The 13421-nt window shown below is 37.8% G+C and overlaps 1 protein-coding gene across 1 annotated transcript in view; it reads right to left on the bottom strand.

The window, feature by feature from the left end:
- Positions 1–8345: 8345 nt before the first annotated feature.
- The window catches only part of SMAD5 (SMAD family member 5), a 52275-nt gene continuing 47199 nt past the window's right edge, over positions 8346–13421 (bottom strand). The window contains exons 6-7 of the mRNA XM_080803885.1: positions 12109–12365; positions 8346–10525 (exon numbers count right to left, since the gene is read on the bottom strand). Coding sequence (XP_080660011.1) covers positions 10382–10525; positions 12109–12365 — 401 coding nt within the window. The 3' untranslated portion in view covers positions 8346–10381. The remainder of the gene's footprint in view (positions 10526–12108; positions 12366–13421) is intronic.

Genomic DNA, 13421 nt, shown 5'->3' on the forward strand with positions numbered 1-13421 from the left:
GCAATCCATCAACTTCCGTATACCACTCCATCTACTCCTCTCCATCTCCACAACTGCATGAACTCCAGCTTATATTCCAATGGCTTCTCGCTGTCCTCAGGATTTAAAACAAAGACTTAACCTTGGCCTTCAGGACCTAGCACTATGTAGCCCCCACGAACTGCTCCAGCCTCATCTCCTCACACTCCTTTGTACTCCAGACTCTATAGTCACCGTGGCCTTTCAAGCCTTAAGTTCTCCTCCCTGAGCTATTTGTCTCCCATCCCTCGTCTTGCTAGTGCTTTCTCACCCTTCAGGTGTAACTGACCGATCTCCTCCTCAAAAGGACTTGGCTGAGTCCTCAGAGACCAGTTCTCTTTATTCATAGCCCCCAATCAGCTCCCTTATCAAAGCTTTTAAATGACTGTGCAATTCGGAGCCTAATGCTACTCTCTCCCTACTGCCACGTAAGTCGTATGAGGTCAGGGATGGCATCTGCCCTGTTCACTGCTGCTTTCCCAATCCCTAGCAAAGTGTTAAACACAAAAGAGACACTGACTCTTTGTTGAATGAAATAGAGTGGAAAGACAGAGCTAGAGGTTTAAGGTGAATTTGCCTGTGGGTTCTTCATTTGAGCTCTTTGCCTTTGATTTTCTGCCTTAAACTAAACTTGTATCAGATAAAATACTGAGCTGAACTCTCCTTACTGATTGGCCCTTCAAGTGCCCACTTTCCTGGAGGGGGTAATCCACAAAGTTGCTAGCAACCGACACTTCCTGTCTCCATCTAGGTAACACCTCAGTTATTATTGGGTCTCCTGCAGAGACTAAAGAACATGCAATTTAAGTTTGTACACTTAGCTGTTTCTGCTTGAATCACTCTTTTTCCTGCAGGGAAGCAGAGACCTTTGTAGGATCGTTCATGCTTTCTGGACTGTCTTGACTAAGAATCAATTAAACCACTGCTTCACACATGCACTTCCTCACCTCTTCCTGAACCTGGATCAAAGATTTCCTTCTTAATGCAACCTTCTCTGGGTCATTGATCTAAAACTTCAACCATTTTCCCCCCTTCCAACCTTCGATGTTTCAAAACTCCCTTTCCTGCATTTTCTCCTTAAAACTTCCCACTACCTCTATGTTTTATTGTTCTTGTTTTGTGTCTCCATCAACCAGAATCAAGATCCTTAAAGGAAAGAAGTTTTGTTTTATGCAATTTGCCCTAAGCCTGACATCTAATATTAGTTGAATGAATGAGCAAACTACCTGGATCCTCTTCCATACCAAAAACAAAACAAAAACATTCAAGAAAATAAGAGCAAAGTCTATTTCTGCAAGTCTCCTTCATTCTCCATCTCTGCTTCTCCACCTTCCAAACAAACGGGATAGCCCTAACTAGATAGGGGTCGAAAATACTCAACTATTACAGCTTTGCCTTCCGCAAGGACAGCTGACGCCGGTGCTACAGCTCTAGTGCCTGCCTGGCATAAAGCTCGGCCTGTGATAAGAACTCACGGAAGATCTGGTTAGAGTTAAGTGAATGAGTCTGAAGTGTCCTAACAAAAAACTCTCCCCATTCCGAGTTTCATTTTCACCCAACCTTCCTGGTGTAGCACAGCTTTGTCACCCTCATCCCTGGGCTTCCACATACATTTCTAAGTAGCTACTCCAGTTCCTGCCGCCATATTTACATTCTAGCCATTGGGAAGAGGCAAGGGGCAAAAACATTCCCCTTTGGAGCCTTACGCCAAATGGCACCTATTTCTGTTCCTATCCTTAGTCACATGACCATTATCTAGCTGAAAGGGAGGCCAGGAGGTGTGGCGTACTGCTGGACATAGGTGTTCTATAATTAAGGAAGGGGAGGATGGGTACTGGTCAAATTCTAGCAGTTTATTACATAGACAATAAATGCTTTTCATTTCCAGTTTTACCGTCTGTACGTAACTAGTTTCTGTTTGCATTCGGCATCTTCACCCTCACTGCTATCACTAAGTAGGCTGAAGCAAATTTTGTAAAACAGAATTTTATGTGAAAAGAAAGCAATCAGGGAATGTCGACTATTAATCTTAACAAATGTTGGGATAGCCCTTCAAACTCCTCTGTGCTTTTTTTTACCCACAACAATCCCAGACACACTCTTCAGCAAAACTAATCTTGTATTTGGAAGTACAAACATGGCCACTATATTCTGTCTCTCAAAGGTGTTACTAGTGCGGCCCTACCTGAATGCAGTTAAAGTCTTGTCCCTCATGCCCAACTGGGGATGCTGTTAGGAGATTGAAAACCAGGGTGCTGAAGTCCAACTGACTGCAAGGTTCTTCACCACCACCCCTGCAAGCACCCTTCGGTTATTTCTCTGCTCAAATTTATCAAGTAAACTGTGGCCCTTTGAGTTTCTCTGAGGAAAATATTAAACATCAATCAACAGGCTAAATCTCCAACTTGACTGTCAATTTTGTAGGTTCTCTGACCAACAATTCCAGGAACCTGACAACCTCAGGGCAAAGATCTCAAAGTTCAAAGAGAAAGAACAGATACTGATCTCCTAATTTCTTAGTTGAGTCTCCCCTTCTTCTCTGATAAGACATGCAATAAGCAGATCTAATATTTAAAGGGCTGAGCTATAGACCATTCAACTAAGAACTACCATGTTACGTAATTCGAAAGAGGAATTCTAGTATTAAAAAAATCACATCTGACTCTGTCGCCTCATTCATTCCACAAATACTGGCATGCTTACAATTTATCAAGAACTGCCCTAGCAGCGGGAACACAGGTCTGGCCTCAGAGACCTTACATCCCCATGAGACGAGACAGTCAGTAAACAGAGTAAAGAAATAAAATCTACAGTATGTCAGATGGGGATAAATGCCATGAAGAATGAAAATCTTTTCTCTCCTTAATTTCCAATGTCTTCTTTTCCTTCTTTCTGAAAGTCTTCTCAGATTAATCCCAATTGGCTTTGTCACTCCAGCAATCTCATAAAATATCTGGATAGCAAGGCTTGATGTTGTACATTTTGCAAAGTTTGCCATTCAACAAAAGATCCTGAAGAGAGGACAGTGTTCTCTTGGGTATATAAAATTCAAGAAACACTTGGCACCAATTTCTCTGAGTGCTTTCAGAAAAGGAGCTATAACTCTACTCCTCCTAATCAGCTAAATTTTTGTCAGAGAAAGGAAAAGGATTCATGTAGAGCGACTACGCCACCAGGTTAGAAGGGACCACGCTACACACGGAAATGTTTAATGGTTAGCTATGGCTTGGGGTTTTGTTGTTGTTGTTGTTGTTTATCCTTTTCTGTACTGTTAGAATTCTCACCATTTAGCTCAGATAAAACCACTATTTAAAATGTGCTACGGGGGCGCCTGGGTGGCTCAATGAGTTAAAAAGCCTCTGCCTTCAGCTCAGGTCATGATTCCAGGGTCCTTGGGATCAAGCACCACATCGGGCTCTCTGCTTCCTCCTCTCTCTGCCTACATGTGATCTCCGTCTGTCAAATAAATAAATAAAATCTTTAAAAAATAAAACAAATTTTAATAAATAAATAAAATGTGCTACGGTGAGTACTGTGAAATGTGTAAGACTGATGAATCACAGACCTGTACCCCTAAAACAAATCATATATGTTAATAAAAATAATTTAAATTATTAAAAATAAATAAATAAATGCGAATTTAAAAATTAATTAAATAAAATGAAATAACACATGAGGTTTTTATCAGATAGGGAAGGGGGTAAGAGATTAAAACAAAAGTATAAAGATACTTTCAAAATCCAACCCCAAACATCAAAACCCTGCCCCAGAACTGCCTCGCACAGAAATTCTACACATACCCACTTGATATGATATGAATAATACAAGTCTAAAATGCCCCTTCCACCATTCATCCCACATACACAAGGATGATTAAGGAAGCTACCAACAACTCTACCTTATACTTTCCTATAGTCTCATCCTCCTTTCTTTAAACTACAATCACAAAGTGATTTAGATTAGAAGAATACACAACCTTTTTTTAAAAAAAATCAAGTCTTCATTAACGAAAGGTTTACAAATTCAACAAAGAAACAGTAATATTTAACATGTTAAATGGAGGAAATTTTTAAAAAATGCTTCCTTTTTTTGAACCATATATACTACCGAGCTCTCAAGAAGTACCTTCTTAAAAGCCTACCCCAGCCTCCCGACAGCCTTCTTATAAATATGTATAAAATCTGAGCTACATCAAAATTGCTGTGATGTGGAGGAGCATTAGCTACTGAGTCTCTTGTCTAAAAGAAAACCAAAGCAGCTGTCACAGCTGATCCCCTCCTCGCCTGAACTGTTTGGGCTACAGCAATCTGAAAACTAATCACCTTAAATCAGAAAGAAGCCAACACCTCTGTTTACTAAAATCTTGTGCCAGAACAATTTTTTTTTTTTAAATATGCTTCAAAAACAGCCATTGAAGTCACTACTAAATACCTTACACTTAAAATAAAAAGCTGTAAGAAGGAGCTGATTTGCAGAAATGGATTCTTTGGATGACATCTTATCTCCAAAAAGAACAGTAAGAGCTTTTATATTTATTCTTTTGGCTTAAAATGCTTAGTTTGGGTCTTCCTCCCTTCCTAAGGGGGAGCACACAGATTTACACCATCCCTTCCTAATGAGAATGCGTTTGCACTTCTCTACACATCACTCCTCTACTTCTATGACTCCTTTATACAGTGGTAAAAATATGTACTTGGTGGGGCTGTAAAACTAATCTGTGACTTAAAAAAAATTTTTTTTAAGAAGAAAATAAAACTAACCAAGGGTGGACATCCTAAAGTCAAGCAGCATCAGAAATAATTCCTCTCAAAGCAGCAGAAGAAATGCAAGAGACAGTAAGAATAAATACAAGTTCTTGTGTGCCAGGCACTGCTGTTAAGTACTTTATTTGTATGACTTTATTCAATCTCCCCCAAAATACTATGAAGTAGATGGGAAACTGAGGTACAGAGGGGTTAAGCAACTTGCGATAGGGCACAGAGCTGAGAGAGCTATGAAGCCCAGGACCCCCGTGGAGGAAGGCAGAACCCAGAGCCACTTCCGCTAAGAGCTACTCTATCTCCTAATCATCAGGTCAACATCACTCATTTACAGAAAGACAGAGAGAAGGGAAATTAGTATTTAAACAAAATTACCCCAGACTAGATCTAAATACTTCTTCAAAACACAACTAAATTAAACTCAACCAACAAAGAAAAATACATGGATTCCTTTACAAACAGAATGGAAAAACACTGATCATTCTGATTCAATCTCCTGCTGAGTAGAAAGGCATGGTATATCCATTTTCTATTGCCAAAGCACACACAGATAACATAGCCAGTCACAGCAACTGGGGATCTCATACTTTTTATAACTCCACTCAGTGAAACATGTTAAGTTGAAAGAGAGTCCAAAAAACAAACAATAAAAACCCCCCCACACACATTAATCAGGTTTTGAGATTTATTAAAATAAAGTATTAGCAAACAATACACAAAAACAAAGTTCTTAAGAGTTATGGCTTTGAAAAGCACAATATAGTAAAACCTAATACATTTTTATAAGTATCAAAAAGGCAACAGAATTGAAGCATGTTGCTAGAATTTCATTTTCTACAACATAAACAGAAGCAGAACAAGTACAAATAAGAAGCAGATCTATAGTGCAGCCATTGGTTTGGTCTTTATCATCTGCATATGACTATCTTTTTAAGAGAAGATGGGCAGGTGCATACAAACATCCAGTTTTCTTGATTACAATCCTATCCAATTTTAAAATAAGTGATTTTCAAAATGCAATTTTAACCCACCAGATTAAGAAAATCACTTGCCCAACTATTATCTTCAAGAGTCCCTACACATAAAATATTTCATGAATAAATCAAAGCAACATCATCTCCAATGACATGAGAAGGGAAAATCTGATTCTAAAAAATTCCTTATAAAAGTAAGGAATGTGGAACCATCTGGCCTCACTGTAGTTTTATTACAGTTAATACCAGCTCGTAGCAACAAGGCACTACTTACTAATTAGGGAAAAGAACCTACCTGTACACAAAATCCAGAACTTTTTAAGAACACTATCTTCAAATGGATCCTTAAAGGACAACGGTTTACGATGATTTCAAGAATTTTCAGAATTGAATTATTTGGACAAAAACCACACCGACCTTTTTCACTCTGCCATGAACGACAGAAGAATCCTGCTCTTGGATCTTTTCACCAAAACATCCCATCACCTGTTTTACAGCAAATGCTAACCAGCAAGTATTGTATCATAACCTCTTCCTTAAAAAAAAAATCTTTTTTGCTATGTAAAAATCCCTCTTACTGGTTTTTGCACACCATCCAATTTCAGGTTAACACTTCAGTTATAACACAGCTATATTTTAGAAGGTAAGTTTCTATTATGAATAATCCAATTAATAAAGGCTTGATAAATACTGTTACCTCTTGTAACTAGGAAATGCTAAACTGTAATCCAGGGATTCCAAAGAACTGTCCGGCAGGCACACTGCTTATGCAGAAGAAATGCCTTGAATCGTCACTTTCCATACATGCATCTTCTGTAAGCAGAAAACCTCCCCCAAATCCTGCCTGTACCATCGAGGAAAATGGCTGCTGCTCCAGAGGAAACAGGCCTCAAACCTGAGATTACCCCCCAAAAGCTGCCCTATTTAGTATCCCAAGAGACCACCCATAAACCAATGTTCAGGAAAAGTCCCTTCCATGAAAATCACCAAATATGCCTGAAACCACCCTGCTATCTACTACTTTAAAATATCCTTGCTTTTCTAGCTCACTGGCATAATGAGGACACATATTTATACTCCTAGCTGAGAGAGTGAGCGAGGATTTAATAAGACAAAGAAGGACTCAGACCCTCTGAAAAGTTAACAGATCCAAGCTGAAATCATCACTGCAAGATGAGTTCAAAATGATCAGAAGAGCCTTCCTTCTTAAGCATGAAGGATATTAATATATTTTAAGTGGGAAAATGATAACAATCCAAAGTAATACTGAAAAACAACTAAAAAGAGTATAAAGAAATGGATCTAAGCTGACGTACAGATGCTCTCTGTAACATAAAGACAGTACTTAAGCAGGTACTATCAGACTTTTTTGGAGGTTCTCTGCTACTGGTAGGATTTTATTTTTTGTATAAACCTTCTCCTTCAACAGAATACTATTACAGGAGGACTGTTTCCCACAGGTACCCTTGAGGATTTTATAACGTGAGCCCCAGTTCTTACCCTGACAGGAGTTTTCAATCTGAATACTTATTGATCATTTTACATCTTAAACGGATATCTCACTGTCAAATGTTATGAACAGCATAAAGTAGCTACATCCTCTTTCTGTACTATGAGGTATACAGCTCACTGAACTACTTAGTAATCTTACTGTGGATTTCAACTCAGAAACCCAAATTCTATTACCACAGTTTCCTTATTTAACAATAAAATGTGAAAAATGATTTATACTCTGATGTATATGACTTGACATTTTGATTGATGTCTTCTTCAATCTCTAAAGAAAAAGTGTTAGCTTCAGTAGATCAATAACACGCCTACTAGTTGACAATCCATAACTTAAGCCAAGCAATACCAAAAAGACCATAACACTTTATTTTAAAGAGATGCTGATCAAATGCAACTTTTAATTTTTTTCCCCAACCATCTTTCTGTTGCAATAATTCATTCCTCAGATTAATTTTGATTCTATGTCTCTTTCTGCATTTACCAAACCAGTTGTCATTTTATTATTTCCAGACTCCAGTCTTTCCAGCTCACATATGTTAATATGTTGTACACTATAAAACATGATTGTTCCAGTGGTGTTGATGTTTCCATAAATTTGACTATAAGCCATTCTAGAAATCAAATAAAAATTTAAAACTGCATTTTTCTGAAAAGGTTTCTTTCTGAAGTGTCTTCTTTTCATTGGTCACTGGCAATTTTTATTTCCCATCCATAGATTTGGGGCACCCTTGGGAATTAGAGAAGCAGTTACACTGAGTACAATTTTCACTTATAATCCAGGCGTGCAGAGTTAATCACTTTTAGGAAATACAACAAGCTTATACTTTTCCATGAAACTCTCAACAGTTAAGGGCTTCAGTACTGTCCTTCACGAGACAAAATCCCTTGGGGAAAACACAGAAAAGGCCAATCACATGAAACCTTGCCAACTCTAAAGGCTGTGGCATGAATAAAAACAAATTTTAATTAACTCAACTGAAAACATCAATAAAACAATTCAATAGTTTCTACCAGTTCAAACCCACTAAAGTTGACTACATGTATCTGTCATTCAACCAGCGTGCTTTGGTTTTTTTTTTTTTTTCCTTATAAATTTGTTCCAAAGATTGTGCCATATGCCTGGTAAGTAAAAGAATAATGTGGGTAGCTAGGTTCAAATACGGAGCAAGTAATTCTCTTTCCTGATGCACAACTGGAAGATGAAGAATGCATGCCATGTAAAACTTACGTTTAAGCCACAGGTGAGGTTCAGAAAGGATCCTTTTACCCAACAAAGGACCATGAACTGAAACACATATGGCGCCTCACCCAAAGGAACTAAAGCCATCCACTGGCCACACTTTGTAAAAGCAATAAATAATGCCACAGAAAACAAAATGAACCGCATTCTCTTCTCCTCAAAAAATGCATTTTTTCTTCTCTTAAAAGCAGAAAGGGCAAAGTAGAAAGTCAAACCAAACTAACATTTTAAATAGAAGACTGACATGGCTCCATATCCTTTCAAAAGGCACCAGAAAATAGCTTTCTCCCATAGGTACATTAGGTCATTTTTTTTTTTTAATAATGTCTCTGTTCTCATGCCATAACAAAGTGTCCATCTGACTGCTCTCTAGAAAATGAGGTTAAAAGTTCTTTACCCAAAGCCCTCCAGCATGACTGACTCAATGGGTATTTTAGAGTGTTCCTGTCTTTCCTCTCTTGAGGACTGTTCTGAGAGACTAGCATCCACAAAACTACCAAAAAAGGAGTGGGGGGGGAGAACCAGCACACATGTTAACAGAGAGAACAGTCTGCAGTCTTTCATATGTGACTATTTTAAAGTCAACTATCTCCACAACCACTGCTTATTCATTCAAGCACCAGACCAGGAGCCTCAACTCAGGGCCAGACTGAAGAGGCTCTTCTGGCTACAGTACACAGGTCCTTTCCTTGCTCAGGGCAACTGATGCCACTCAGAGCAATGGGATTAAGTGTGTGATTTTCCAACATGAGTAACACCCATAAAGCAGTAGGGAATTAAAAAGGCACCTTAAGTTGGAGCTACAGAATAACAGTCTTATAATCTAGGTTGAAAATACACCAAAAGCTAGAAAAAGTGTAACTTCCTACAACTGTCGTCTATAAACTGCAGTGTTTGTTAATACAAAAGGGGTACCAAGGAAGTTAAGGGTGAGCATCCAAGTCCAAGTCACTTGAGCGTGTTTCACAAAAGGTTACACTAAAAACTTTCACCCATCAAAGTGCAAAATAAAAGATTAATGCATGTCAAAATTAGAGTTCTTGCAACATTGGCCAAAAGCAGCAAAGCTGAACAAGGCCGCGCGTGCACTGTCACTAGCTATAAAGTAGTACTTACGACAGACTCTGGGTAAATGACATATACTGGAGATCTGTTGTTTACAATAATTTTTTTTTAAAAAAGGAAATGTTTTACAAAAGATATACTGAGTGAAGTCACAACAGACTGACAAACATTTAGCTGTATTAAATGTAAATTTTATGACATCACCTAGAAAACTATCACTTTGCTTTCACTGAACACTACCTGTTAAGAGCAGTGCATAGTGTTCCTTCAAATAAAAGGGTGTTGTTGTTTTTTTATAGTTTCTTTTCAGCCCTTACCATATGCTTTTACGAAACAATGAATTACACTTTCTTCACATTGGTAGGACAAAGAAACTGGTAAAAGTAGAGCTTCCGTAGGGTTAAGAGGAGGCGGGAAGACTTTTCATGGCATACCTTCTTATACTATTATAACTTGTCATCATGTGATGTAGTACTTTTTAAAAAAAAAAAAAAAAAAAAAAAGAACAAATAACAAGTCATTTGGGACAAGAAGGCAAAATTATGTCCCAGTTTAAGCTCAATGCCAAACTTGTGAACTGGGGTACAACACTTACTTTGCATTTCTCACAACACTTTTGGGAGTTAATCACACGAACATGACTAACAAACAAATGTAGATTCATCACAAATACAAATGTATTGGTCACAATTATGTAGAAAAAAAAATAAGCTGTAATATCTGTTTTCCATGTAAGCTCACAGTATCTGTACTGAAAGTTTCCCTAAAATTAAAACAAGTCCACTAATAATATAATTGAAAAGACTACTTCTACACTATGAGACAGAAGATATGGGGTTCAGAGGGGAGCCCATCTGAGTCAGGACTTTATCCAGCCATTGAAGAGGCCCATGAAGATGAATCTCAATCCAGCATGGGGTGCTGGTAACATCCTGCCGGTGATATTCGGCGCCCCAGCCCTAGGAAAATGAAAAGATATCATAGCAAATCCCTCTTTAAACTGTCAATCAGCCTGTAACAATTTTAACATACTAACAAAGAGATACTTTAACAGTAGAGACCACAAAACCAATCTCAGAATTTACCATGGAGTTAAAAGCAACAGAGTTACAGTAGTGAAAGAGATAGGATTCCCTTAATAGAAACCCTTGGAGCAAGATATGTTTCAGAATTCTTCCTCTTTTTGAAGTTTGTAAAGTTTGTACTTCAGAAAGTACAGTATCTCATAATTAAAACACTATTATTTCCGCAGTGAGATACATTCTCCCTTAGTGGGATAAATAAAACCCATAAAGAGCCTCATATAAGTTCACATCAGATTTTGCTATGAAAAAATTTTGGGTTTTCAGGTTTGGGACTTTTTTTTTTTTAAGAATAAGGTAAGACACTATAGATCTGATCAATGCATGCAACTGTAATTAAAGTAGCTGGGATGAATTAAACTGGGAACACTTAAGCTTAAAATTCTAAACAGAATTTTTTTCAAGTTTATTTGCCTGGATTCACCAAGCTCTCTGCTTTACAGCTTACGGTAGTGCTGGCCCAGAAAAATAAGGCTTGGGAAGAGGGAAATGGGCAAGTAGAGACTAAACATATAAAAGTTATGTTTCTAGGGCACCTGGGTGGCACGGTTGGTAAGAGTCCTGGGATTGAGGCTCACATCCCTGCCCCGCTTCTTCACATAGTCAGGCTCCCGGCTCAGTGAGGAATCTGCTTCTCATTCTCCCTCTGCTCCTCCCCAACCCTCATACTCTCTCTCTCTCAATCAAATAAATAAATAAATAAAATGTTTTTTTAAAGAAGTTATGCTTCTATGGAGGATTCGGGAATGCCTTTGGGGCTACTGATGCATAAAAAAGACCTATAGCAAAGCAGCAAGGCAACACTGGACTGTGGGTCGGAATGCCAAAAAGAAAAAGCCCACTCAGAGCATTTCACAGTTGTTCTTCTTTGGCTAAATCCTTAAGGACCAAATGGATAGAGTACAAGATGCTTATACGTGTCACTAAAATTCTTCCCTAATTTTACTCACAAACCATCATCTTCAGAAGGTCAGTAAAATCAGGCCAAGAGCAAATGATAAATTTGAAAAGTTCTTTCAACTTTGCAAATCCTTAATAACAGAGGTTAAATGCAAGGAAGATAATTTTAGTCTTCTAAAGAATTTTCTAAGTCACCCCAGTGGGATCTAATAATAATTGAAACTGCTGAAGCTAAGGAACTTCAAAAGCAATTTTAATATTAAATGCTTTCTAGCAATTCAGTCTTTAACCGAAGCTCTTTATAAACTCAGCCCCTATTCAATATCAAAATCAGTATCAGTATCATGGATTATATAATGTCTGGATTATAAAATTAAAACTTAGACCTATCGTGTGGTTTTAAAGCTTTAAATTCAAGAGTATCATTTAAAAACCTATGAAGTCAGGTCAAAAGTAAATGCTTTCATTTTCACAAAGGCATTTTAAAATCATAACCTAGAGAAATATAATATACATATTTACAGTGACTCTAATTAAGCTACAGGCTACAACCCACTCACCTTGACAAAACTCATTCGAATAGTACACATTTTGGTGAGCTCATACACTGCCTCAAATCCGTGGTTGACAGACTGAGCCAGAAGCTGAGCAAACTCTTGGTTGTTAAAAATTTTGAGGCTGCAACTGCTGGGAATCTTACAGACAGTGGTAGGATGAAAGCCGTGATGGAAGTTGCAGTTCCTACTCTGAACAAATATGCTGCTGTCACTGAGGCACTCCGCATACACCTCTCCACCAACATAGTACAGGTGAACACCTTAAAAAGACGAGCATTACAAGACTCACCTTAATACAGCAGTATAATGAAACCAAAGAGATAGTATAAGGTGCAACCAAGAATGCCCACTAACCTACAGCAAATGCCCAGCAGTCTGTAGACAGAAGCTACCACTAGAGGGCCTTACACTGCCGAAGAGAATCAAGAGCTCTACGACGGTCCTTAAATAACTAATAAGACTTAAGCCTCAGGTTTATCAGTTCTTAGGTTATTTTCTCTTTGCCAACAATCATTTAATATCTCTGTGAGAGAAAGCAAAGGCAAAAAGACAAAAAAGCACCTATGATCGTCTTTTCAAAGGAGCACTTGGTGCTAAGTTAATTTAACTATCACGAAGAGTCAACCGGCAAGATGCTCTGCTTTCTTTTTACTAATGGAGTACAGGAGCAATTAAAAAAGACCCTAAGTCACATATGTAATTTCAGGTCACAGAAAAGACTTTAAATGGCAGATTTATTTTATTTCCCTTTAAAAAGAGTGGTTTGGGTATTTTAAAAATATGTATGTAAGTAATATGTGAACACAGTTTCAATATTAAAACTTCAAATTATACAGCTAAAGCTGAAGTTATTTCCAACTTTTCGCCACTACAAACAGTGCTAAAAAGATGATTCCTGTACACTCATACCTCATACACATGTGAGTCAAAGACTTATATTAGGCTATGGTACGAAAAACTATGTTTTGTTTTTGTTCTGAGCAAATAAAATGACCCATGGAGGAAGGGATCCTAGAACTAGATACTAGGAAAAACGGGAAAACAGATTGTAGAATTTAAGGATTCACCAGGTAGATTTCTCTTAAATCATTCTCCTGTAGTGGGAAAACCAATACATAGAAGTGAGGCATTTCACCCACAAAATCAATGCCAAGTTAGCAACAGAGTCAAAAAAGAACAGAAATTTCTTTTCAACTTATTTTTGGCCATAGTATTTTGCTGAATCTCTTCTCTAAGAAATCATATCACAATTATAATTGTACCTCCTGTAGGTACAAATAAAGTTTACTGTTTGTAGGTAAAGGGTGTAAGTGTAC

This window comes from Martes martes (assembly GCF_963455335.1).
Source record: "Martes martes genome assembly, chromosome: 5".
Lineage (NCBI taxonomy): Eukaryota > Metazoa > Chordata > Mammalia > Carnivora > Mustelidae > Martes > Martes martes.